The sequence below is a fragment of the Thrips palmi genome, unplaced genomic scaffold (genome assembly GCF_012932325.1).
Source record: "Thrips palmi isolate BJ-2018 unplaced genomic scaffold, TpBJ-2018v1 HiC_scaffold_7, whole genome shotgun sequence".
Classification (NCBI taxonomy): Eukaryota; Metazoa; Arthropoda; class Insecta; order Thysanoptera; family Thripidae; genus Thrips; species Thrips palmi.
The window spans coordinates 3,461,519-3,489,070 of NW_023144634.1; the positions used below are offsets into that span (position 1 = coordinate 3,461,519).

The window sequence follows — 27,552 nt, forward strand, 5'->3', positions numbered from 1 at the left end:
AGCCCGGCGTGCCCCACTTTACAGTGCCGACGGCCGGACCTCGGCCACCAGGCTTGCCACCAGGTGCACGCGGTGGTGAGTCTGTTTGAAAACGCCGCCCGCGTCAGGCCAGGCCGAGCCGCCCGGATTGTTTTTGTAAAGGGAGAGCTTCCCACCACCACCGCCTTGCCTCTTATCGGCACGGCGGACTGACTGCGAGAGTCGTTTGCGCACAGTGGGCCAGAAGACCGGTGGAGGCGGCCAAAACTCTAGACGCGTTTTGAGCTCCAGAGTCGCTAAGTGGGACTCGAACCGAACGAGTGACCCCACCAATGGATTGCCCTTCGAACGAGGAATCCATTGGTGGGGTCACACGTTCGGTTCGAGCCCTGTTTAGCGACTCTGGAGCTCAAAACGCGTCTAGAGTTTTGGCCGCCTCCACCGGTCTTCTGGCCCACTGTGTTGCGTCGCGCTGTCTCTCTCGCACTCATGGCTCCTTCCGTGCTGGTGCGAGAGAGACAGACAGGGAGTCAGTGTGCTGGTTGCGGCGTCGCCCAAGCCGGGCCAACGCGAAGCGCACCGCGAAGCCAGCGCCAGCGCGCGGCCGGAAGTGGCACTAAAGCCTGCCCTGATTAGGTAGCCGTGTCGGCGAAACGAACCAGCACACTGATTCTGAAGAGTCAGTTCGTCGCTCTGTCTCTGTCGCGGGGCATGTCGCTTTGCGGTGCGAGAGAGGCAGAACGACGAAACGCTTGGCGAGTGGCGGCGGCTCGCGGTGCGGGGGGCCGCCGAACAGATACATGCACTTTTTGAAAACTTCCTGCTGCGTTTTTAACTCCTGCGCTGCACGCGCTTCGGTCGTCCGCCTGGCCCGGCCGGCCGGCCTGGTCGAGGCGTTTCCTGCACTGTGAAAACGGGCGCTGTTCGCGGAACGCGCCGCTGCAACCCCCTGCTCTGCGTTGAAGCACCCCGCGCACGGCGGCCGCGTCGCGCCGCGTCGACGGCGTGCTCGGGGCGCGTTCCCCGGAATGGATGGCCGAGGTGGTGCAGTAGCGCTCGGTGTCGCAAGGCCGACGCAACGGCCCGCCGCCAGCCCGCCGCCAGCCCGCCACTGACATTGCAGTATTTATCATTTTGCTGGAACGCAACGACTCGAGGAAGCGTCGTCGTCGGCCTGCCCGTTTTCCCTTTCGCCTCGCCGGGGTCCGCCGTCTCTCTCGCACCCCTGCGGGACGCCCCTCGAGTGCGAGAGGGAGGGAGAGAGAAAGACGATGGCCGTGTTCGGAATCAGTCTAATGTTTGCCTTTTGGGCGGAGGGGTACTTCGCGGCTTTCGGCGCGGCACGGCCCCGCTCTGCGCACCACCACCGCGTCGTCGTCGTCGACGTCCCGGTGGCATTTTGGAGTGGCGGTCGCCATAATGTGGCCGTGGAAAGTGGGAAGCAGGCGAAGCAGGCCCTGCTCATCTGGGCCGGGCCGGGCCGACCGGGCCCGGTGGTGACAGTGTTTCTCACCGTCATTAGACATCGGTCTCGTAGAAAGGAGGCGCGCCGCCGCCGCTCGCTCCCGCGCAGCTCTTTGAATTTTTATTGCCCCACAGAGGTTCCCCTAAATTGTTTTTCATCCATTTTTGTTGTTGTTGTTGTTGTTGTTGTTGTTGTTGTTGTTGTTGTTGGCCTGGCTTGGGTTCGGCGGCGGGGCGTCCCCGGCCTCTTCTATCGTCATCGCCGTCCTTGCCCTTTCACAACCGGTGACGTTTTGCGACCCTGCTCCGCCCTGCGCCGCCACCCCACGGGTGGCAAAGGGTACTTCAATCTTAAAAAAATGGGAAAAAATGTCAGTGGAGTGGCTTAGACAATTACTTTGAAAATTAAAACCTGCGTGCTTGCCAAAGTACTGCTACACCATTAGCAAAACACTTATCAGAATAACTCGCTTTTAAAAGAAAATAAAGGGAGGAGCCACGTTTCTCGTGTTTCCGGTCGTTTCTCTCTCTCTCTCTCTCTCTCTCTCTCTCTCTCTCTCTCTCTCTCTCTCTCTCTCTCTCTCTCTCTCTCTCTCTCTCTCTCTCTCTCTCTCTCTCTTTCTTTCTTTCCCAAAAGGCGCCGCGCTGGCCGTCGTGTTCGCGCTTGGCGCCGGGAAAATGGTGGCCTGGCCGCCAATGAGGCGATGAGAGCGCGGGGCCGCGGGCAAGACCGCCCCTTCCGCGTGGTGCCTGCAAGCTGCCCGCCGACCTGGCCGACCGGCGGGCCAGGCCGACCTGGGAGGCGCGGTGCGGGAACAGGGAACAAGGACCGAAAGTACCTGTCGATGTTGGGATGTCGGCCAGTCGGTCCGACGACGTGTGAACCGGGCGGCCCGCGTGCTCCCCACAGCCGCCGTCCGTCTCTCTCGCACCCCTCCGGGCCTACGGGACGCCCCGCGAGTGCGACAGAGACGCGCAGCGGCGTCTCTTCGGCCTGCAGGGCGGCCGATATGTGTGCCAACAGTGACCGCTTTAATCTGCACGCGTGCGTGTGTGTGTGTGCGTGTGTTGTTTAAAGCGTAATTTGAGGGCGCTTGCGCTGCTTGCGCTGCTCACGCCGTGCTCCACGCGGGGGACGATTTGTTGAGGAGCGGCCTCGCTGTTGCGTTGCCATGGGGTTCATTCTTTTTATATTCGAACACGGCGTTGCGTGGCGCTCCGGAGCGCCGCTCGGAGCGCTGCGTGGCGCTCGGGTGTTTTGGATTGGCGTGCCGTACCGCGCGCTAGCCCCTCATTCACTTTACGACGTGGAATATGTGCGTACCCGCACACACACCAACACACTGCAGTGCAGTCCGGTAAAATTTATTTTGCAACAAGCTCACTTTCTCGACGTTCATTTTTCCTTCCGCCGCGGCAATTTCTCATGACGGTCGTCGTGGTGCTTCCCTTTACGGGCTGCAAGTGTGCCTCTGTGTGTGTGCGTGTTGCGCAACGGCCGCGACAAATGTAGCGATCAACACGAAGCGCCTTGTCGACACACTGTTTCCACGAGTGTGACGAGCCGGTCACACGGTTCGGCGAGTGTGACTGGCTGCCCGCGACCGCGCGACTGGGCCGCGTTGGGACGCACCGCGCGCTCGGCGTGCCATTAGCATGCCCCTCATGCAGCCCCGGAGCAACAGTGCGACATTCACGCAGTTGGTGCACGTCTCGACGAAGCTTCGCCTTGCACTCGCCGAGTGCTACAAACGACGGGGCGAGAAACAAACCGACTGAGGCGGTATGGCGGCGTGCAGGCGTCTTCGAAAAGGGAAATTTTAGACCCGGGGTCTCGGTGCGTAGGTGGCTGGCGCTCGGCCCGGTCCGTATCCCGGTACCGGTACTACCCACGGCGTCGGGGCGCGGCGGGGCTCGGCGGGGCGGGGCGGGCCCTCGGAGGAGTCGCTCGGGCGGCGAGGACGGCGACGGACGCCGGGGCACTTTCGCCTCGGGGCCTTGTAGCTTTGTATGATTCGAAAAATGGGTATTGACCGCTGGAAAAGTATGGGCGCGCCCCGTCTGTCTGTCTGTCTCTGTCCCTCCTCCGGCCCCGCCTCGCTTTCCCTCCTTGTCTTTGGTTTCCGCGGTGCGCGGCCCGGCGCGTGGACGTCCTTATGCAGGCCTCGGCGGCTCCAATCGCAACATTGAGATTGCCCGCCGGAGAGGCTATCTGTTTCGAGTGTAATTGGTAGCGCTCTGCCGTGATAAAACTCTGGCACACTGTCAAAAAGGAAGCAGGCGCCGGCGCGCAGCTGTCTGGGCGTGTGTACACTGCACTGCACGCGCAGCGGAGGGGGCAATTGGGAACCGCGGCCAGTTGCCACTTTGTCGTCTACTCGAGCTAGCGAGAGCTTAAGCTACACGAGTAATGTACGCTCTTTGAGGAACTTGTTGTTTTTTCGCGTCTTTTGTCGCTGGGCGTCTTCCTTTAGTTCGTGAATATATGGTCCTGTTGTGCGTTTACTTGTGCTCAGCATTCGTCTGACGTTCCGACACCCTTTGCGGCAACGCAAGGCGAATGGCGACCTCGTCTGAGCGAGGGAGGGTCTGAGGCCGCCTGGGGCGGGTACTCGAGGCACGGGTGTCGAGACGGATGAGGGTTACGACGCCAAGAGACGAGTCAGGCTGCGAAAGTACTCGGCGGGTGCAGGACAAGCAAGGCCAGAGGGCGCACGGACGGCCGACTGCCCTGGACCCATCCCGAGCCACGCTGTGCCACGCAGTGGGCCTTGCTTTGGAATGCCCGTCCGTGCTCCCCTCCTCCAAGCAAGCCAGCGGGCCAGCGCGGCGGTGCAGTAGCTCCATGCCGCGGCCGCCCCACCCCGCCCCGCCCCGGCCCCGGGCCCGTCCGCGCTGGGGCCTGGCGGCCTGGCGGCGGCTTGCTTGGCGGCGTGGCCAGGCAGTGTGAGTCAGAGCCGCGCCGGGCTCGCAGCGAGGACGCCGTGCCGCCGATCCCCGTCGATCCGCCCGGACTGCCGCGTGCGTGCGAGCGTCGGCCCCGCGCAGCCCGCTCCGTGACGCGTGTGTGTGCGCGTGCGGCGGGAGTGCGCGAGTGTGTGCGTGTGTGTGAGTGCGGCACCCGACCTGGATGTGCACCAGGGCGGCCTCGTTGGCGTGGACGCAGCAGCAGCACTAGGGCCCGGCGCATCGGTCCTCGCCCAGGTTCACGCCCGTCAGAATGCTGACGGCGGCGCGAGCCACTGCGGGACCCCCGGGACTGACGTCGACGTCGTCGTCCGGCGTGGCGCGCCGCGACCAGCCTCGCGACGTGCACGACTACGACCAGGGCATCGACCACGTGGACCTGGACCACTTGTTCCTGCTGCCGGTGCGCGTGCTGAGCATGGACAGCGCCAGCCTGCGCAAGGACCTCGCCGGCCTGGACTTCAACGTGCACCTCCTGCACAGCGGGCCGCAGGGCAACGTCTGGCTGTGTGAGTACAGTCCCGTGTCCTGGAACGCGAACCTCGCCGCCACTTGGTGTTGGGACTGTACTGCGATTGTCCGGGGCGTCCGAGGCGTCGATAAGCTTGGCGGTGTTGTTGTCCCCCAGGGCGCCTCTCTTGCCGTCGCCCTCGGGACACCGTCGGGACTCCGCCGGGACTCGGCCGGGCCGCTTGACTTATTTACAAGTCCATCGCGGCCGCTTCCTCTGACCGCGGACCGGGTCGGCCCTTGCGGGCGAGCGCGGCGACCTCTCGAGTCGAAATCGATTATTGATTGTCCGACAATCATCCGCTGTGCGGGCCGCGGTGCCGCGGTTCGGGGAGGCGAGGGGGCAGTGCACGAACATGTCGAGATGGTTATCGCGGTGGGTGCTCTGCTGACCTGCTCGGGCCGCCACTACTAAGTACTCGGTGTGTTGCCCGACCCGGGCCGGCCGGCTGGTTCCGAGTGGCGCTATCGTCGCTCTGTCTCTCTCGCTCTCACGGGGAGCCCCGCAGGAGAGCGAGAGAGACGAGACGAAGCAGTGCTCGGAACCGGCCGGCTGGCATACTCCGAACATCTGTGTTTGATTGCGGGGAAAACGAAAACCGGGCCGAATCGTGCGAAAGGGAGAACGGTCGTAGAATGCTGCGGTGTGAATCGAGGGAGATGCGCGCGCGCGCCCGTGGTTTTGGAGTCGACCGTTCGGGAAGGGGTCTTAGGAAATTAAGTGGATAAGTGACAACGCAGTGGCCTCTAACAAGGACGGATGAAAGCTGTCGGCGCGGGAATGAGGAAGTGGCCAACGAATACATTTTGTCCGCGATGCCGTATATCTCGTTCACGATGACGAATACGCAGCCCGCTCGCGGTGGCCTATCTGCAGCGCATTCGTGACACGGTCGCACAGAGTTGGCTCTGGGACTTCATTTCAGCAGCGAGGCGGGCCAGCGACCCCCCGCCGCGTCTTTGCGTGCCGAAAACTTTTCGCCAAGTTTTTAAGGCAGTTGTCTTATTTTATTTTTTTGCCCTGTGGTTGGTTGCTGACGACACGAGCCGGCAGCCAGTTATTGGTGTCAAACTCGACCGCGCGGGATCGAATCCCCGGCGAGTAAAAGTGAGAGTGCCCAGAGGGGCCGCGGGGAGCGCGGGGCGAGGGGCCGTGAGCTGTCTCGAGGATGTTATGGAAATGAAACGTTTTGTGTTAGCAGCCCTTCCCTTCCCCTGCGGCTCCCTGAGGCGCCCAGCCTCGCGTCCAGCGACCAACCGGCGTCCGGCGAAAAATCAAGTTTTCAGTCGGGCCGAAATGGAGCTGCAGACGGGCGGGGCGAGGCGGGGGATAGCAGCTTTCTTTGGCGTTTTCTGAATCGGGGAAACAAAACTCAGACGGATAAAAAATGGCCACAACTCTCTAATTACTGCGTCGCGCTGAATGTGTGAGTGTGAGTGATACCCCGGGTCTGGAATTCGATGACTTGAACTGATTGTGTGAGTGATACCCCGGGTCTGGAATTCGGTGACTTGAACTGATTGTGTGAGTGTGAGTGATACCCCGGGTCTGGAACTCGATGACTTGAACTGATTGTGTGAGTGTGAGTGATACCCCGGGTCTGGAACTCGATGACTTGAACTGATTGTGTGAGTGTGAGTGATACCCCGGGTCTGGAATTCAATGACCGAAAACGCAGCCGTCTGATCCGTGCCACATATATTTTAACTGCTCGACACTTCTGTCTTCACTTCAGTATTCCTGTCTTTCTGTACATTTAAATTTTTATTTTCCAAAATGTTATTTTGGCGCTTGTCGCGTCCCGTGACTGGGGCGTCGTCGCGTGCCGGCGGGCTCGTAACGGAGAGGCGGGACGGAGAGAAGTGATTGTGACACGGAGGAAGAGGGAGCGAGACGACAAAAAAACAAAAGCACAATACAGTGCTGTGTCTTTTTTTGTGTGTCTCTGCAACACTTACTGCAGTGTACTTGCTGCACGGTTTGCTCTAGCTGAAGCAGACTTGACGAGGGGATACTGTCCTCAGGTAGAGTGCTGCGGGAGTCTGTTGACAGAGAGAGAGAGAAAGAGAGAAAAGCTGGAGACGTACTACGCGTGTTTGCTTGGCTGTGCACTCGGCGGCCCCCTGCGTCGCCGCCACGCTGAGGCACTCCTTGGCCACGCCTGCAGCAGCCTGCAGCAGCGCTGATGGCCATCTCCCTCATCAACGCCGAGAAAACGCCCATTCCGCGCGTTTTCCTCGTCGCGCTTGATCCCGAGGGTCAGGCTGCGGGTCGCGTGGAGCCAGCCCACAGTGGGCCAGCAGACCGGTGACGGAGGAACGGAACTCTAGACGCGTTTTGAGCTCCAGAGTCGCTAAATGGGACTCGGACCGAAGGTGTGACCCCACCAATCGATTTCTCTCCGAATGAGGAATCCATTGGAGGGGTCTCAAGTTTGATTCAAGTCCTGTTAAGCTCAGAATGCGTCCAGAATTTTTTGCGCCTCCACCGGTCTTCTGGCCCACTGTGCAGCCTCGCCAGCCCCGCCGGCCCCGTGTGTGATGAAACCCGGTACACACTCGCCGATCGGAGTCTTTTATCTATTTAATGTTTTCGCCTCCCTGACTGCCCCCTCCCTTCTTTCTCCTCTCTCTCACACACACTGAGGCGTGTATCACACTCTTCAAAGAGAGTTATAGGGCGTTGTCCTCTCGGCTGCAGCCGGGTTCGGTCGACGGTATGCCGTGTCTGTGTGTTGTGGTGTGAGTGTGTGTGTGTGTGTGTGTGTGTGTGTGTGTGTGTGTGTGTGTGTGTGTGTGTGTGTGTGTGTGTGTGTGTGTGTGTGCAGGATGTGTTCTTCTTTGCCTCCAAACGGGACGAAAAGAGATACCACTCGTTCAAGTCAGACGCTTTTTCACCTTTTTCTTCCTCTTCTTGACCCTTTTTATAATTGCTGCGCACACACAGACGCTAACGCGCTGCGTGTTTGCCTAAGTGTGTGCGTGTGTGCGTGTGCCTCAATTAGAAGCAGCCCGGAGGGCGTGGCGCTCCTCCTCTGCATGGACTCCGCGCCGATCCCCGTGGAGATGGAGAAGAGCCAGACGCAGGCTGCGCGCCGCGGCGGTCCGGGTTGGGCGGGTCAGGACGCTTTACGATGCTGTTGGGATAGGCGGCGCGGCGCGGTGTTTGCCGAGGGACGCTCTTATAGAGCCGTTACGCATCTTTGTTTGTGTAATGAGCAATCACGGGCCGGATTGGCGGAGAGGTGCACCGAGGTGGCGCCTCGCCGTGCCGTGCCGTGGCGTGCCGTGCCGTGGCGTGCCTCGCCGCGACGGCACTCTATCGCGCCGCATCGCCTCGTTGTCCACGCCGCGCCACGCCACGTAGAAAGCGAAGGGCCGCGCGGAAGTAAGAGTCGCCAAATGGACTCGTCGTTATAAGGGGAGTCGGGGCGAGGCGCCGTGGCCGTGCTGGCCGTGCCGCCGCGGTGAGTCGATTACAATATTATGTTTATCGGATGGAATGGATTCGGTTTACTTTGGCAGGCGCGCGCGCGGTTTCTCGCAGTTCCCCGTCGGTCGCCCCGGGGCTCTGGCCCTCCGCCGTCTCTCTCGCACCCCTCTCTCTGTCGCACTCGTACGCGACGCCCCGTGACGCCCTGCTGGCTGCCGAAGTCGGCCGCACCCGTCGTCGACTGCTTTTGACGTCGGTGCACTACAGATATGCGCCACGCTGCATACCGTCCGAGCATTCGCGCAATTACACACACACACACACACACACACACACACCACACACACACACACACACAGCGGCAGGCTTCCCGATACGGCCGTGTTGGCGGCGCCACTGCCGCCACCGCGACTCCTTTGTGACGACATTCTTCCAGTGCAGCGGCGCTGCTCGGCAGCAGACGTACTTGATTCCGAGAGCCGTTTTTGTATAGCTCTGTCTCTGTCGCTCCCTCGGGTCGTCCCGCACGGGTGCGAGAGAGACGGGGTGCCCGCTGTGCTCCCGAATGGTTATGCTATTGCGACTTTCTAGTGGCGGCGATTAGCCATGCGGCGCCCCTTTTCACACGGCGCACTTACAGTGCAGTCGCTTCGAGTCACTTGCAGTGCCGCGGCAGTCGGTATCGGTCGGTCACGTTCGTTAGTGCCTGTCCCCGCCGCGGCGCCACCTGTCGCTCCGTCTCTCTCGCGCCCTCGACGAGGGTGCCTATCCCGAGAGAGAGAGAGAGAGAGAGAGAGAGAGAGAGAGAGAGAGAGAGGAGACGAGGCAGCCACCTGCGCTTCGTGCGGCTGACGGCCGCGAGGCTAGGCAGGCTAGGCTAAACGCCCGCCGCTATCGGTCGCGCGGCCGTCGGACGGACGGACGGACCGACGGACGTGTCGTGAGACGTGTCCGTGTCGTGACGCTTGCAAATTCAGATCGCCGCGCCGTTTGCTCGCCGTTTCGTCGCTCTGTCGCAGTCGCACTCGAGAGAGAGAGAGAGAGAGAGAGAGAGAGAGAGAGAGAGAGAGAGAGAGAGAGAGAGAGAGAGAGAGAGAGCGACGACTCTTGGGATTATTGGCTCGGCAGTGGGGCGACCTGTATCGGACGAGGTGCAAGTTTGCCGTGTTTTGTCTGGGTGGCTCCGTCGCGTTCAGGGCGGCGTTCGCGGTCGTCCCTCCCCGCACGCGGCACGCGGCACGCGCGAGGCGTCGAAATGCGCACTTTGTTCGAGACTCGCAGCTGCACCCGCGTTGCCGCGCGTTGCGTACTCCAGCAGACAATGGACGACCTCCCAGGAGCGGATGGCCTGGAGGCTGCGCCGGGCTGCGCGCGGGCCCTCTGCTGGAGGCGCTGGAGACGCTGCAGGCTCGCTCCGTCCCCCTCGCACCGCGCAGGGCGTCACGCGAGTGCGACAGAGACGGAGCGACTCGTTTGAATCGGGCTGGCTGCTGCTGCTGCACGGTGCCGGCGCACAGTGGGCCAGAAGCCGGTGGAGGCGGCCAAAACTCTAGAAGCGTTTTGAGCTCCAGAGTCGCTAAACAGGCCTCGAAACGAACGTGTGACCCCACCAATGGATTCCTCGTTCGGAGAGCTATCCATTGGTGGGGTCACACGTTCGGTTCGAGTCCCATTTAGCGACTCTGGAGCTCAAAACGCGTCTAGAGTTTTGGCCGCCTCCACCGGCTTCTGGCCCACTGTGAGGCGCCCGGAGCCCCTGCGGAAGGCGGGGTAGGCCGCACCGCGGGACACGCGCGCTCGGCGGGACTGCCTATCCCCCGGTCCGCAGGCGCCCGGCCCGGCCGGCGTTGTCGTGCCGGGACGCCGGGACGTCGGAGCGTCCGTCGGAGAGTCCGGATGTCACGTGATCGGGACGCACGGAAACTCGCAGTGCGCGTGGGCGCGGGGGTGTCGGGAGATGGCTGCTGGCGATTTGGAGGGGGGGGGGATCCCGTGGAATCCGGATGGGCCGCGGCGTGCCATACCACGCGGAGCGCCGAGTGCGGAGCGCGCAGCGTGGAGCACGGCGTCGGGAAACGTCTGCGCTACCTCGCTGGAAAACGGCAGCAACCGAAGGCTCGAAGGCCCAAAGGTCGCTCTGTCTCTCTCGCACCCTTAGGGGACGCCCCGCGGGTACGACGAAAACGACTCTCGGGGGGTGTCCAGATACAGTCTGCTTGCGTTTGGTCTTGTTTGGCGGGGCGCTGCTCCCACGCAGCCCGCCACGCGCCCCTGGTTTTGTTGTTTTGTTGCCGTCTTTTTGTCGGCCCGCTTATCGCGGTGCAGTCATCGCGGCGTTGACACAGAAACGCAAAGGCGCGGACGACTCGAGTCCCACGCTGACCAGCGGGCACCTGCGGCCGGCGCGGCTCGCAGCATCCTGGTGACGTCACGTGACGCCTGCCAGGCCATTGTTGTTGGTTTTTGTTGTTGTTTTTTTTGCGTCGCCGCCGCGGCGCGCGCTTGCATTGTGTGTACCGGGGCGTGCCCTACTCTGCGGCACGCGGTCTTCGTCTTCGTCGCATCCCCGGGTTCGAATCCCCGCGGAAGGGGTTTTGGAACGTTTCCGCCGGAGCGCGGAGCGAGGGCGTCAGTGGGGTTGCGCAAGCGGCTGATAGGGCGGCGCATGCGGCACTTTGCGCAACTTGGGACTTTCTCGCTGCGACACTGTACGTCGGTTGGCCACTGCGTTGGCTGCTCTGTGTGCCCCGCGGCCCTCGCTCTGTCTCTCTCGCACCACGGCCGCAGGCCCCACGAGTGCGAGAGAGACAGAGAGCGTCCAGCCTCCCGTGCTCTGGCTCGCACGCCGCGCCACCTGAACCTCTGGCAGTCGCGTATGAACGTGTCGGCGCGTTGGCTCCCCTGCCGTGCCGGGCCGGGCCAGAGTCGTTTTCGTCGCTCTGTCCCCCTCGCACCCACACGGGACGCCCCGTGAGTGCGAGAGGGACCGGTCTGGCCGGGCCGGGGTTGGCAGCGCTGCCAGGCAGAATTCGGGGCGCGCACTGCACTGCAAGCAACGCGCTGCGACGCCTGCTCATTCTTAAGTGTCATTACGCGGCGCGGCTCTTGGCACGCGGGTCGGCGGCCCTGCGGCCCCGCGGTGTGCACGCGTGTTGCCGGCCGGCAGGCCATACTTTAGTGTCATTACGGCGCCCCGCCCCGCCCCGCCCCGCCCCGCCCCGCCCCCCACCCCCACCGGCCGGCGCCGGGTGCACTCGGTGCAGGGCGGTGCGGTCGGTGCAGGGTGGCGGCAGGGCAGCCCGCCAGTTCGGCCCGCCACCGTTTTCACTTTTGACGGTGACGTTTATGCGTGTCGTGCCGCCGCGTTTCCGCCGTGTTTCCGCCTCGGCATTGGCTGGCCAGTTCGATTCGGCGACACGTCGACTCTATTTTCGTCAGGTGTCTTTTCAACATTTTTGTCTGTAGTATTCGTTTAGCCCAATACACAAATTGAGTGATCTTACAGGACAGTGTGGCCTGTTCGTCGGCGCGGCCGAAACGTTGGCGGCAGTCTGCCCCGGCCGGTCGCGGCCCTTCGTCGTCGTCGACGGCGTCCTTCGGGAAAGGCTGCTCGATGAGGCGCGGAGCGCGGCGGCGAGGAGCACGATCTGCACACCTCGATGTTAATGCGGGGCTGGTTCCACACCGTGCGCTTTGGTCGCTCTGTCCCTCTCGCACCCACGGCGCGAGAGAGAGAGAGAGAGAGAGAGAGAGAGAGAGAGAGAGAGAGAGAGAGAGAGAGAGAGAGAGAGAGAGAGAGAGAGAGAGAGAGAGCACGCCGCGATATGCAAACGAGGCCGCGCGGGCTTTCTTTACAGATTTACTCGTGTTTTTCGTCGAGATATGACGCGGCGGGCTGCAGCAGGTTGCAGCGTCGCAGCGGACGGGGAAACTGCTTTGCGGCCGCGGCGCTGCGGAGGGCTGCTGCCGCCGTCTCTCTCGCTCCCCCTGGGGCCCTCGGCGCGGCCCGTGGGTGCGAGAGAGACAGACGGCGCTGCAGTGCCCCGCAGTGCCTGGCAGTGCAGCGTCCGCATCGCCGGCGAAAGCGTACTTCCATTTGGCGGATACTCGGCGGGGCACTGCTCGGCGTGCTCGGCGCGTGGCCCTTTGCTAATGAGAAAGGCCCTCCTCGTGCACCGCGGCCAAGACCGCGGGCCCCGGGCACTGCCGGTTGCAAGACGGAGCAAGGCCCCGGGTCCCCGAGTGCATGCCCCGTTGACGGGGTTTTCGTGACTCTGGCGGCCGTATAGCCGGGGAGCGCGGCGCACAGTGGGCCAGAAGACCGATGGAGCGGCCAAAATTCTAGACGCGTTTTGAGCTCCAGAGTCGCTAAACAGGCCTCGAACCGAACGTGTGACCCCACCAATGGATTGCTCTCCGAACGAGGAATCCATTGGTGGGGTCACACGGTCAGTTTGTGCCCCATTTAGCGACTCTGGAGCTCAAAGCGCGTCTAGAATTTTGGCCGCTCCACCGGTCTTCTGGCCCACTGTGCGGCGTTGTGGGCCAGGCCGAGCAGTGTACGTACGCGCAGCACCGCGAGGCTCGTGGCGAAGTGCATCGCGCGACTGTAGGTACCCGCCGTGAGGTGAAAAGTTGAAACGCCCCGCACGAATACTGAAGCTAAACGCACGGCGTTAGCGCTAAAGTTGATGCGACGGCTCTCCCGGCGTTTACAACCCGACCCGCGTGCGGGTTCCGCAGTGGACTGGACGGGTTGTGTAGGCGCTGGCCAGCCTGGCCGGCCGCACCGAGGGCTATGTCGCGTTTCGGCCGCGTTGCGCTGCACAGTGCACCGCGCACCGCGCCACTGCAGTGGCGTCCTTTTATTGCCCCGTCCACTTCGTCCACTTTGTCGCAACGGCTGGGCGGAACGCCGGCACGGCCGGAACGGCGTGTACAGTGTAAGGCATGGCCCGGCATGGCCGTCCTCCGGACCGTCCTCCGGGCCGCCGCGCCCAATATGGAGTGGTCTCACTCCCACTGCCGTTTGTCGACGAGTGTCAACGGACGGGCCGGGCCACGGCGGACCTCGTCGTCGCGCTCGGATCGGCAAAGTACCTGCCCCTGCCTTGAATTGCCTTGCATTGCGTTGCACGCCCTCCGGCCCCTTGAATGTCTTTGCCTCACTGAATTATTACGCTATCAATCGCTAGAGTATTTTTGAAAATCAAGTTTAAAAAAAAAAACTTAATACATTAGAAGTTTAAGTGTGAAGAAAAAAACTCTGTAGAAAACTTAAATTTAAAAAATCAAATGCTTGAAAAAAAAAAAGATTGAAAAAAAAACATGAGTTTTTTAAAATCTGCGAGTTTAAAAAACACTCGTTTTTAAAAAGCACAGGTTTTTAGAAGGCGTGGCGCCGTAATTGGCGAACCGCCTTCACCCCCGAATCAAAGTTGTTGTCTGGCCGACTCGTTTGATCGGTTGCGTGGCTGCCGCCGCCGGCCCGCCCGGCCCGGCCCGCTACCTCCGCGTCCACATCGTCCACATGCTCCCCGTCTGCCGGCCAGTCGGCCAGTCGGCCCTTGATAGGATCTGCCCGTTACTGGTTCCTCGGCTGGGTTGCTGGCGTTCGCCACCGCCCCGTGCGTGTGTGTGTGTGGTGTGTGTGTGTGTGTGTGTGTGTGTGTGTGTGTGTGCGTGTGTGTGTGTGTGCGTGCGTGCGTGCGCGTTGTCGCGTGATCTTTGACGCCCTCCGTGCGCCGCTCATTGGGAACGAATCGCCGGACTGGTCCTTAAGGAAGGCCTTAGCGTGTGGGGATTTCTCTCTCATCGGCGGCGTGCTCGCGGGGCGGGGGGGGCGGGGCGGGGCGGGGCGGGGCGGACTTCGGCAGATTTGATCGGCAAGTCGCGCCCAGAGTCGCGCGAGCGGTGCGCCCGCCACTGGCAATATGTAGGAAGAACAAGGTGATTGTTTTTGTGAAGAGGTATACGTTTTACGCGTTTTTGTGTTTTGGCGAGTTCTGCGTGCCGAAGGTTGGCTAGAGTGGTTTGCTCATTTCACACTTTGCAATGCTGTTAAACTTGCTGCTAGAAAAAGGTTTTCTCGTGTGCGCCCGAGCGAGGCGCGTGACGTTTCGACGCCGACTGTACCATTCGAGATATCGAACAGGGGACGATAGCGCCGAGGGGAGATAAAAAAAACGTGTGTGGAAAGTGTTAATTTTTTTTTAGCCCGGACGACTAATTGCAACCCTTGTGATTTTTCTTTATTGTTTGGCGTGCCGACCCACCGACCGCTACAACCTGATACCGAGGTGTTACCCGCTCCGCCTCGCGCGGCCGCTCTCGGTTGATTTATCTAGTCCGGGAGTGTGTTGTGTTGCCGGCGCTACCTTGTCCGCGCCCCGCCCCGCCCCGCCGGCGCGCGCGCCGCGAAACCGAATATTCCACGGCGCTGACCACAACAACTGCCTGCCGGGGGTGGCCGCCTCAGACACGACGCGGCATTCGCGACAATCTGGGGCGCTTGATCACATCACCGAGCGGGACCAACTGATGGTCATCCCCCCCTTCTCTCTCCGCGGAATCTAGAAAAGTAAAGCAACGCGCGAGAGAGACGGCGCCCTGCACTGCATGGCACCTAATTCGGGTTTGAGGCGCCTCGCCACCGCTGCCACTCGCCGTTCGTTACACACTGCACGAAAACAGTGAAAACACACATACGCTCACACTCTCACGCGGACGCGTTACACAACACAGGAAGGCCCGACTAGGGCAGCGGTTTATTTCCGTTTTGTTTCACTTTTTTAAGACATTGCTTTTTGTTGTTTTTGATCTCGCGGCTGGCTGACGGCGGCGGCGGCGCGGCACAGTTTTAATCCCCCCCCTCCTCTCCTGAGGGCACGATGGGCAATGGCGCCGCGACGTAACCTGGAAGAATCGGTGCGCTTGTCTCTGTCGCGCACTCGCGGCACGCCTTGCGGGACGCCCCGCGAGTGCGAGAGAGACGGAGCGACCGGCTTGCAGTGGCGTGGCCAGGGCCTGGCCAGGGCCTGGCGGTGGACGCCGCAGTGGCCCTGTTTAGCGGACGACGCGCTCCCGTTTCCGGCGGAAGCGGCGCCAATTTGTGGGCCAATCTGGGCTCGGCGCGTTCGCCGCGTTGGCCGCGTTGCCGCCCCAAAGACTTGGCGGCCGGTGCCGCCGCCGCACAGTGGGCCAGAAGACCGGTGGAGGCGGCCAAAACTCTAGACGCGTTTTGAGCTCCAGAGTCGCTTTACAGGACTCGAACCGAACGTGTGACCCCACCAATGGGTTCCTCGTTCGGAGAGCAATCCATTGGTGGGGTCACACGTTCGATTCGAGTCCCATTTAGCGACTCTGGAGCTCAAAACGCGTCTTGAGTTTTGGCCGCCGCCACCGGTCTTCTGGCGCACTGTGTGCCGCTCCGCCGCGCTGTGGCGTGGATCGGACGCGGTGACGGACTGCAGGGGCTGCACCGTGCACGGCGGCCTGCCTGTGCCTGCACTGCCGTCGAGGAAAGGAAGCCATCAGTTTGGCGGCCAGCGTGGCCAGCATCCGGTCGTGGGAGCGAAGCAGCGAAGGGAGTGCGGAGCGCAGCCCTGGAGCGAACCCAAGGCGAACGTCCGGGACGCGCCGGGCGTGCGAGAGAGACAGAGCGACGAACGCACGCCGAAGGCTGCGACTGACAGCGCTGGACGGACTCTAGCCCTATCCGGCGACGCTATCCACGCCGCGCCGTCGGCAGCGTGGGGTCGCCTGCAGACTGATTCCGAGATTCTGTCGTCGCGCTGTCTCTCTCGCTCGTGGGGCGCCGCGGGAAGGTGCGAGAGGGACAGAGCGACGAAAGCGTCCCGTCGGCCGGCCCAGAGCCTTAGAACACTTCTAGGACTGCAGGCGGTTCGAGACGGTCGCCATGTCTCTGGCGGCGAGGCTCCAGCGACTCTCCAGCCAGCGCTCCAGAGATTGGCGCTCGAAGGCCGGCCTTTGTGTGCACTGGAAACGGCCGCGGGCCGCTGGAGGCTTGGCTGGAGGCGTGCCCTGGAAAGGGAAAAGACAGCAGGGGGTCGACGTCGCAACCACACAGAGAGAAAGGAAAATGCAAAACTTTGGCCGACTTTGACGAAATTTCAGAGGTGCGGGGCTTGGCGGCCGAAGCCAAATCGCCGAGTCAGGGACTCCCACGGCGGCGGGCGGCGCGGCGCGTCGTCATGGCGACGTCACTGCACTGCGCGACGGCGGCGCGGCGGCACGGCGGCGCGTTTTGCAGTGCGGCGGCTTGTTTAGCGGCGCGGGAAGGAAAGTGTTTTGGAATTATGTCACATCGGTGTCGTTAGGCGCGGCGGCGCAGCGGCACAGGCCGCTCGCGAACGGTGATGTCGCTCCGTCTCTGTCACTCTGGCGTCGCGTCGCGCCGCGGCGCTCCGGACGGCTGCGAGAGAGACGGGGCGACCGCGTTCGGAGCGGCGGCACAGCCTTCCTCCGCGCTTTCTTGGCCACGGCGCGGCTCGCGGCGCCGCTCCTGCGCGCCGATCTGCCGAGCAGAGTCATCGTCCGGCCGCGGCCACGACGCCGTGCTTGGCGGCCGCCCCGCGACCCAGGCCGACGACGACGGCGGCGACCTGGCGGGCCGTCCTAGTCGGTCTAGTTCCCCCGGGCGGGCTGCCAACGCGTAGCTCCGCGAAATGCCAGCTTTTGTGGGCCATTAGGTGGTTAACGGGGAGGTTATAGGCGTTACGGGGACTCGTTGGTCCGAGTGGAGGAGGTTCGAGGACTGCATTTCTGTGGCGGACTAAGTGGTGCAAGTGTGTGGGGCGGCCCGGCCCATTTCATGGCTCGGCAGCGTTCTGGAACTCATCGGCGTGGTGCAGTCAGTCGCGAGGCGGAATGGCCGCGAAGGGAGACACCTTCGCCACTGGCAGCGCACTTACACTCCTGGCAGTGTACTTACTGTTTGCTGCGACACTGTGCTGCGCAACGGGGCGGAATCGAACCGCCTTCCTGACTGGACAACACGTGTCGTGGCGTTCCTGGAGCCGCTGTGCGAGTCATCCTGCCACGCCCCGCCACGCCCTGCCGGCCGTTGTCTTTCTCCTAATCGACGTCGTCGCGACGCCCCCGCGCGCCCCGACCTGGGCGACGCCCCACCGCCCACCGTGCGTGCGGCCCCCCCCCCGCCCCGCCCCGCCCCGCCCCGCCCCGCCGCGGTGCCTCCGGCCGGACTCTTTTCCGATTCCAGTAGCTCGGTGGCCTATCGTGTGATTTATACAGTGGCCGCCGCCGCCGCCCTGCCGCGCCCCGGGCGGTTTATGCAACTTGTTGCACGAATCTTTAGCGCGGCTTGAGTGGACTAACGAACTTTCTCCTGGTTGGCTCCTGGTTTTGAACCGGAGCACGCCGCCGCGCCGCCGCGTTGTTTGGCGCACGAACGGAGTGGCGGAGTGGCGGTGCACGCCGTCGTCGCCCTCCCGGGCCTCGGCGCCTCGGTCTAGAGCGTGTCCGACCCGATTGGGGCTGAAAGGGCGAAGCGCAGCGTGGCGCCGAAACGGCCTCTCTCTCTCTCTCTCTCTCTCTCTCTCTCTCTCTCTCTCTCTCTCTCTCTCTCTCTCTCTCTCTCTCTCTCTCTCTCTCTCTGACACGGAATAACCCTGTCGCCAAATCGCTCTGCAAAGAAGTCTCGAAAGAGGCGAGGCTTACTCGAACCCGGGGCAAGCAGGGCAAGCAGGGCAAGCACCTCGCGGCCTTGCCCGTGGTGGCGTGTGTCTACAAAGACTGGAGTGCGCGGACGGACGGACAGACAGGCGAGCCGCCCTGGCCTTTGAAACGCGCCCGGGGCCCGGGGCTGTCTCGCTCCTTTTGGCCCGGCCGTGGGCGAACGGGACACTCCAGCTTGACGGCCAAGGTCTCAAACCGGCTCCCTGCCCGCTCCCTGCCCTGCCCACCGACAACCCTCTCGCCTCTCGCTCAGCGCACTGTAAATTTCCGACGTGTCAGTCCGTCTGTCTGTCTTTGCCCGTCTGCTCTGTCTGTCTGTCTGCCTGCCTTTATGTCTGTCTGCGCGGTGGCGTCTCTCTCCGCTGCTGCCTGCCGGCACCGACGACGGCGAGGGCGCGTGAAGGCGGTTTCGGCTGAACTGAATTAAATTGCTCCCGATTGCGGCGCCGCCAGTGACTGCAGCACTTAGGGGGAAAGTGACGCGCGAGTGACTGGGAGTGACTGCAAGTGACGTGACCTTGACGCCGCCCCGCCCTTTCACTCGAGGGTCGGCGATGACGTGATCGATGTCGCTCTGTCTCTGTCGCACTCGTGGGGCTCTCCGTAAGGGTGCGAGAGAGGCAGAGCGATCTTGTGAATCGCTCTGCTGGTGGCCGAGGCCGAGGTCAAGAAGGGGTCGCCGTCGTCGGGGCCGAGGGCTCGAAAATCTCATGTCGCTGCTGCTCTCGGACGGCTGCAGCGTTTCATCTAACAGCGGATTGTGTGGGGGTGGGGTTCTCACAGCAGACCACTGACGAAAATTTGTGCGCTTTCGAGCTGACTGTCCACCACGTCCATGGCGGTGATGTGCCCCTCCACGACGGCGTCCTCGTTGCGTGAGTGGAGCCCCGTCGCCGCCGTCGTGAGCTAACGGTTGCCATTCCATATCGCAGCGCCAATGAGGGTGCGCGTTATTGCCCGGTGCGGCAATGGACACGTCGGAGGCGTGGCAGTGTGGCCGCGTCCAGCACTTGCAGTGCAGCGGACTTCCGCACACTGCAAGTCTGCCGAGCCCAAGAACGGCTGGCAGTTTAAAAAGAATTACGATGCTAAACGCATCGCACGGCGTTTTGGTTCCGGGGTTGAAATGAGTGTTTAAAAGTCGGTCCTGTAAAGGTTAATACTGTTTGGAAGTGTTTGATGTTGTTTGTTTTGCTTCGGTTTTGGCGCACTCGCGAGTCGCGCCCCGACACTTGAAATGAAATGTGCACGGCAACGGGAGAAGAAGCGGCCGGAGTTCGCACATGTTGTGTAAATATTGCGTGCCGGCTGCCGCTCCAGCAGACTGATACCGAGAGTCGTCGCTCTGTCTCTCTCGCGCTCGTGGGCCGTCCCGTGCAGGTGCGAGAGAGACAGAGCGACGACTCTCGGCATGAGTCTGCCGCCTCCGGCGCCAGGGAGCCGTGACGCGTTCCATCCTCCTCCAGGGGCCTCCAGGCGCCTCCAGGCCTGTTCCAGTGACTCGCTGGACCGCGCCGCCTGCCCCGGCCTGCCTCGCTGGAGAAAGGTGTCGTGTCGGCAATTGAATAAAAAGCCGGGTGGTTTTACGGGCCGCCATGCCGGCAGTCCGACGCGCAGCCCGTCGCGTCGCGGGGTCGCCAAGTTCGAGACGAGCCTTTCGATACCTCGACACCTCGACCGGCCTGCCTGCCCCGAGCCGCGTCCGGCCGCCAGCACTACGCTTTGTTTCGGAACTGGGTTACCGCCGTTTTTTTCTGTTCTTCTTTTTCTCTCCTCTCGCTTGCAGAATACTCGCCTAGCGGTGTAGTCGCGCGCGGATCCGCCGCCGCTTCTAGTGTACCTGGTCCTGTGGTCGCGGCAGGAGGGGGGGGGAGCGGGGAGAGAAAAAAATCGGGCGTAGCGCAAAGACCCCTCCTGAATTACGATAATAGTTGTCAGCGCGACGGTGTGAGGTGGAAGCAGAAAAAAGTGGCAGGCGTCAACGGCCGGTCTGGAGGCCGTGCCGCGCCACGCTGGAATCCAGCCGGAGTGTCCTAGGTGCTTCCCCGCCGACGTCGCCAGCCTGCTGTTGGGATGTTATCGGCCTGCCAGCCCAGGCATCCCGGGTTTCGACCCGGCATTGTTTTCGAACGGTCCTGGAGAGGTCCTGGAGAGGTCCTGGAGAGGTCCTGGAGAGGTCCTGGAGAGGTCCTGGAGAGGTCCTGGAGAGGCCCTGGAAATGTCCTGGAGGTGGCCTGGAGAAGTCATGCAAAGGTCCTGGAGAAGTCTTGAAAAAGTCCTGGAGAGGTCCTGGCGCTGCCGAATTGTCCTGGAGTCGTTCTGCTGGAGTGTCGCTCGGATTGCTGGAGTCGTTTGGCGAAGTGTAGCGAGGCCTCGCGCCGGAATGCGTCCAGGGAGGGAGCCGCTCTTTTGTGGACGCGTGGCGCGGAGTGACGGCGCGTCGATGGCGTGGTGGCATATCGAGCGACAACCTCCTTGCTTCGCTTCGTTCCAGGAATGTCCCTGGACTTCCAGCAGCAGAGCCTCGAGCCGGCCAGCCAGCCGTAAACGCCGTGCATCGGGCCGCGGCCTCGAACGAGGTCTCGAACGAGGTCTCGAACGAGGTCTGCAGCGAGGTCTCGATCGAGCTCTCGAAGAGCCCAATCGATGGATGGGACCAACCTGTTTCCGGGAACCGGCTGCACTTTTTTACGAGCCGCCAACCTTTCTGCAAGGGGCATAAAATAAATCTCGCGCAGTAACCGAAATCTCTACAGTTTAATGTGACGCCATTTTTCATTTTAAATTTTTTTTTTTCGACTGGAGTGCACGCGCTGCTTCTTCGTGTCACCGTTGGCGTGCAGGTCCGCTCGTCTCGGGTACGCCTAGGACACGCGTAGGGCACGCCTTAAGGCGCGCCTAAGGGCACACGCCTTAAGGCACACGCCTTAAGGCACACGCCTTAAGGCACACGCCTTAAGGCACACGCCTTAAGCACACGCCTTAAGGCACACGCCTTAAGGCACACGCCTTAAGGCACACGCCTTAAGGCACACGCCTTAAGGCACACGCCTTAAGGCACACGCCTTAAGGCACACGCCTTAAGGCACACGCCTTAAGGCACACGCCTTAAGGCACACGCCTTAAGGCACACGCCTTAAGGCACACGCCTTAAGGTACGCCCTGCGGCCCTGCGGCCGTTTTCCAGGAACGTCGCCCCGCCTTTTGCGTTTCACTCGCCTGTCTGGCCGAACAAACGAACGCGAACAGACCCGGCCGGGCTCGACGCGCCGCGCGCTGCGATCTCAATGAGAGATGGAGCGGGCGCGTCTTGAATTCCGTCTTGAATGTCATTCTGGCACTCCGGCGAGCGGCCGGGACGAGCGCCAGCTAGGCTTCGCCTTGACCTCTGGATGCTCCCCCCCCCTCCCCCCGGATTTGCTGTAGTCAGGTGGGAGCGGCCGGGCGGGCATTACAATACAAGTGTAGCTGCTTAGTCCGTATCGAGTGTGCCGCCCCGGCTTGGCCACTCGCTGGAAAAAAAAAGTTCAGTTGACTTGAGTATGGTTGATTTTCTTCTAACGTTGTGTCACTTTGACAATAAGAGGGTTGGAGTACTCTCTCTACCAAGTCGAAAGAACTCAAACTTACAGTGTAAGTCGAGACTTCATTTATTTTAGCAGTGCGGCTCGGCTTTGGCTCGCGGCACCGCGCGCGCCCACGGACCCTCGCCTTAAAACTGAAACGAAATTGATGATGGTGAATTTATTTTGGTCGTCTTGTCTGTTCCAGGTGAGTTTCCTCGAGGCGCGGTGCGGTTTTTGGCGCGGCCTGTCGGTGTGGGTGAGTCGGGGGAGGGGGGGGGGCGAGCATCAAAAGGTTCAAGGCTGGCGGCCAATATCTTTCGCCCTCGGCGGGCCTTGGGGGCCTTGGGCCCCTTGGGCGGGGCCCCCCGTTGTTGCTCGGCCCGCGGGCGGCGGGGGTTTCGAACGGGGCTTTTCATCGCGCTGTCTCTCTCGCACTCGCGGGGCGTCCCGCAGGGGTGCGAGAGAGACGGCGCGAGGCTGGCGGTGGCGGCCAAAAGCGCAGCGCGAGGAAGCGGCCCACAGTGGGCCAGAAGATCGGTGGAGGCGGTCAAAATCCCGAACGCGCTTTGAGCTCCAGAGTCGATACACGGATCCCAACCGATCGTGTGACCCCACCAATGGATTGCTCTCCGAACGAGGGATCCATTGGTGGGGTCACACGTTCGGTTCGAGTCCTGTTTAGCGACTCTGGAGCTCCAAACGCGTCTCGAGTTTTGGGCGGCTCCACCGGTCTTCTGGCCCACTGTGCGGCCCCGGCGAGCGACCTCCTGCCCCGCGTGCCCCGCGTGGCGTACTCTCGCATTCGCGGACGAGGCGGAGGTCGCGTGGCGCGCGCACTTACCCGCCGAGCGCGCGCCGCCTGCACTGCAAGACTGCAACGTCAGCGGCAACATCAACCAAAGCGACTCGAAAGTGAGTCACGCCAGCGGGCGGCCGAAGCGCGCAAAAACATGAAAATAGACAAAACACGCCGTAGTTTTCTTTGGTCTCGTTGACGACGGTCTGGGACCACACTTATGACTTGAAATAGCTCGGACAATAACAAATGATCATCTGCGGCGTTTTCTGTAGCTGCCCTCTGATTTCGTTTTGTTGTTGTTGTTGTTGTTGTTGTTGTTGTTGTTCTGGAGTAAAGTGATCGGAGCTTTTGCTGCACCGGGTCGGCTGCCGCCTTGCTGCCGCCGCTGCCGCCGCTACGTACTGCCGCCCAAGGGCGTTGTTGCGCTGCGCTGCCACTTGCACCTTCGCAGTGTAATAGCGCCTCTATTGCACCGGCCATGGGAAGTGAGGGGTGCGCGACGGCGGGGGGTGGGGGGAGGGGGAGTGGCCGAGGGGGGTGGCTGAGTGATGGCTGCGCGATTGTAGGGCTCGGGGGACGTTCGCGCCGTCGTTCGCGCACACGCCGTCAGACTGATTCGTCGCTCTGTCTCTCTCGCACTCGCGGGGCGTCCCGTTTGGGTGCGAGAGAGACAGAGCGACTCTCAGTGTGCGGGGCCCTAATGACATCCACGGCGCCTCCGCCGTGCTCCGCCACGGCGCGCCACCCCAACGCGGCACCGCGTCCGTGTCCCTGGTGGTGGCGCCACCTCGCCGCACTGGCCGCCTCGCCGCGGGGTCGTTGACTGGCTCGCGGGGTCAGCGGCGGCGGGGGCTGGAAAAAAAGGAGTTAGGGGTCGCTAGGATTCGAACCCGTGGATTTGTCCTGCGGCTTGTCGCGCCCAGGAAAGAATGTACCAGTGGGGGTTTCGCAGTGGGTCCGTCATTTGACGCGCGGAGTGACGCCAAATAGTTCGTCTCTCTCGCACTCTTTCATTGCGGGGCCGCCCGTAGGGGTGCGAGAGAGACGGAGCGCAGTGTGGTGGAATCGCTCTGCTGGTATCGGAAAGGGGGCGTCGTCACGAGCTGGGCGGCCACACAGCGCAGCAGCGCTCTGTCTCTCTCGCACCCTCCGGGACGCCCCGCGAGTGCGAGAGAGAGAGGGGGCGAGGCCGGCGAGCAGCACGCCGCCAAGTGCATTGTCTGGGCAGGGCACTGCAAGGGCCGCGGCAACGTGAGAACACGGCGCCGTTTGGGACGGGCAGCAGCCGATGCAGTGCCAATTCGCGGAGGCGGCCTGGCGGCCTGGGAAAGGGCGGCGCGGAGAACGAGGTGCCACCGCGCCGCAGTGGCACTTGATTTTTACCGCCCTGGCGGGGCCTGGCGCACAGTGGGCCGGGAGACCGGTGGAGGCGGACAAAACTCTAAACGCGTTGTGAGCTCTAGAGTCGCTAAACAGACCTCGAACCGAGCGTGTGACCCCACCAATGGGTTCCTCGTTCGGAGAGCAATCCATTGGTGGGGTCACACGTTCGGTTCGAGTCCCATTTAGCGACTCTGGAGCTCAAGACGCGCGTCTAGAGTTTTGTCCGCGTCCACCGGTCTTCTGGTCCACTGTGCGGCGGCGACTCGCCGAATTCCTGCTCCCAGAGTTGCAGTGGCGTTGCCTCGCCTTTTCCGCGGCGCCGCGTTCCACGGCGTTCCACGGCGTTCCGCGGACGGCCCGCCGTTGTTGCGTACGCGTTTCCCCAACGACCTTTTCCCCCGCGAATTAACAGTGCCGAAGTGCGGCAGTGGCGTGGCGAGGCAGCGCGGCATTCGGCCCGGCATTCGCACTGCTCGCCCGGTCGGACACTAAATCGAGTAACGGCCGTGTAATCGCCCATGCATTTCCCGGTTGCCTTTCCCCCTCCCCCCTTTTTTTCCCGCGTCTTTCCCCGACGCCGGCCCCGTGTCGGTTTATTGCGGTTTATTTTTTTTCGCCGCCAGGCTGCGCCTGCAGCGCCGCCCGTCGAGTTGTCGTGTGCGTTCAAAAGGCAGAGGAATGATATAATGGCGGGCTAGCGCTGTCTGGCGCTGTCTGGCGCTGTCTCGGCGGGCGTGGCGGTGCCACTCCTTGTGCCTCCATGGGGCTGATGGCGGTGTTTGCGAACTTTTAACGACGCCGTCCTCCACGACGGCGACCACGAGGTGCGCGCGGTGGCGGGTCAAAGGGGTGGTAATATGACAGTGCGGTAACGCATTGTGCAACCAGATCAGTGCGAGTGGCTGGCTGCCCTGCAGGCCCTCTGGCAGGCCGATTCCGAGAGTCGGTTTCGTCGCTCTGTCTCTCTCGCTCCCATACGGCACGCCCTATAAATGCGAGAGAGACAGAGCGACGCAAACGCCTCTCGGAAACGGCATGGCCGGCGCGCTGCCCTTTTATTTTCAGGAAGGCTCCGTCCGTCTGGAATAAACGCCTATTCTTTGGATTGCGCGCGGTGCAGGGCTGCCAACAACAGCCGGCCGCAGGTGCATTGTGCCCTACGGGGAAAGGGTGAGAGTGGAAGGGGGGGGGGGGCAGATCAGTCACACTTTTGCAACCTCTCGCGAGCGCTCGGCAGGGGCTTTGTGGTGGAGGATCGTGGCGAGGAGCGCTTTGTCAAAATGTTTACGACCAGTCTTGGGGCCATCTTGGCCGGCGTGTGTGTGTGTGTGTGAGTGTGTTGGTGTGCGGCGGGTCGCCCCGTGAATAATGAGTACCAGGGTGTGCCCCTGGGTGCCCCCGTGGCCTCTGCGATGGCCTGCCCCGTGGCCTGCCGAGCCAGTGCTTGAACCTTCCCCTCCCTGCCCTGCCCTGCCCCGCCCTGCCCTCCATCCATCATCCGTAACTCGATCACGGCCGTCGATACCCGGCACACACACACACACACACACAGCACAGGTACGTGCGCGTTCGCTCGCACGCACACACACACACGTGCTGGCGCGTACCTCGGTCGATGTGCCGGGGCCACGCGATGCTCATGTACACACACACACACACACATGCGCGAGCGTTAAAACCGGGCTGCTGCAAAGTGCAATTAGAAAGTGGGCTGCGGTGCGGAGAATATTTGCAAGCCGACGCTCGGCGCGGTCGGTCTGGTCGTTCGGTCGGGCCGGTCGGTGAGTCCCTCCGTGCCCGCTGCTGCTGCTGCTTTCCGATTGGCTGCCACCCCTTGATTCGGCTGCTGGCACACTGCTCGCCGGAGACCCTCCCTCCCACTCCTCCTGGAGGTGAAGTGTTGCGTACGCGTGGCGAGGGTGGTGCCGTGCCGCAGGTTGGCCAACAGCGCTGTGCGCGCCGCTAGCGGAGGTTGTCCTCTTTTTCTTTTTCGTGTCTTTTTTTTTCCGCCTCTGGTGTTGGCAGTCGTGCACAGCAGTGACACGGCATTGCCTTCCCCCTTCCCCTTTCGTGGGGGTGGCCGGCCGGACAGACAGACAGACAGACAGACAGAAAATAATAGCCGCGTGTCAGCTAGGTGACGGCGGTGGTTAGCGGTCGCCATGCTCCAGTCCGCGACGTGCACTGCACTGCACTGACCGGCGGCAGGAGGCGGTGGCGGGTCGCGGTAATGGCCCAGCGAGGCACGTGCCACACACACACACACACACACACTGACACAGACATGCAGACAGACTTACACACGTACATGTAATGTGTCGTATACGTTCTTGTGCATTCCCAGCCAAAAGCACTTTCGGTTCAGCCAGCGCCGGGCACTTTGTCCCGCGATCAATACACTGTATGTTGTGGCCGGAGCGAGAGAGCGACAGCCCCTTTTCCGCCCACAAATGGATTTCATGACTTCATATGCCCTTTTTAAAATTTGTCATTTCTTTTTCCGGTGTCCGTTGATTGGGTCTGAAGCGCGCCTCGGGCTAGGACACAACACACACACAAACACACAGCACAATTACATGGACCAGACTGCGTGGCGCTTCGCCATTTGCTTTGCAAATGTGCCACCAGTGCGCTACGCACACTAACGCACTGGCAGACACGGACGCGAGCAGGCACTGGCCGGACAGGTGTTACGCGTGTAGGTACCCAGCGCGGCAGTGAGGAGTGGCGGCCGTCAATACCCCGTGCACCGCCACACCGCCACCCAGCGAGGGCGTACTGTCGGCACACTATGCTAATTGGCCCGCAGGGAGGTCCGTGCGTGGCCTGCCGTGGCCTGTCGATACTCCGCGCCTGTCTTTTGGCCGGTGGCGGCGCACAGTGGGCCAGAAGACCGGTGGAGGCGGCCAAAACTTCAGACGCGTTTTGAGCTCCAGAGTCACCAAATGGGACTCGAACCGAACGTGTGACCCCACCAATGGATTACTCTCCGAAGAGGAGTCCATTGGTGGGGTCACACGTTCAGTTCGAGTCCTTTTTAGGGACTCTGGAGCTCAAAACGCGTCTAGAGTTTTGGCCGCCTGCACCGGTCTTCTGGCCCACTGTGCGGCGGTGCTGGCGGTGGTGCTGGCTGAATGAGGAATGGGCGACGCCGCGACGCCCCGGCAGTCTGAGCGCGTCGCGTCCGCCCCTCGGTCGCTCTTCAAGCCAGCCGAGACGGCGACGGCAGAAAGGAGGGCGACATCCTCCTCCGGCAGGCCCGCGTCGTGGACTCGGGTTTACGGGCGTGGCCGTCGCGGTGGTGGTGGTGGTCGTCGTGGTGCTAATCGGAGATAAACCAATAAAAGGTGCCCTGGCTCGGCTCGCTCGGCCGGGCCGCGCGCTGACTCATCGGTGAGTGTGTTGAGTGTGTTGCCCCCGGCCCGCTCCGCCAATCCTCCGCGTCCGTCCGGGGTCATTGGTTTGCCGTTCGGGGCTCCACCGGTCTCCGGCGTCTCCGGTGACGGCCGCCGGGGGCAGTCCGCTAGTCCGCTCTGGGGGCGGCCGGGTCGGGCCGGGTCGTCCTGGCCGCGGCCCGTGGGCCTGGGCGTCCTTCGTCTTTGGGGAGAAACCTGCCCCCAGTGGGTTGGTGCGGTTCCGCTCCGCCTGGCTTCGTCTCCCGCACCGCAAGCTGTATTCCGTCTCTGTCGCACTCGCGAGGCGCCCCGTCGCGGTGCGACAGAGACGGGCTGGCT

General features: G+C 62.5%; 1 protein-coding gene across 5 annotated transcripts in view; it reads left to right on the top strand.

The window, feature by feature from the left end:
- LOC117652869 (ensconsin-like) overlaps positions 1-27,552 on the top strand; it is a 68,275-nt gene that overhangs the window by 10,821 nt on the left and 29,902 nt on the right. For 3 of the 5 annotated variants that reach the window (XM_034398041.1, XM_034398045.1, XM_034398042.1), the window contains exon 1: positions 4,649-4,919. The exons of the other annotated variants lie outside the window; for them this stretch is intronic. In XM_034398041.1, the coding sequence (XP_034253932.1) occupies positions 4,664-4,919 (256 nt within the window). In that variant the 5' untranslated portion in view covers positions 4,649-4,663. Of the gene's footprint in view, positions 1-4,648; positions 4,920-27,552 lie in introns of those variants that run through there. 5 annotated transcript variants of the gene reach the window in all.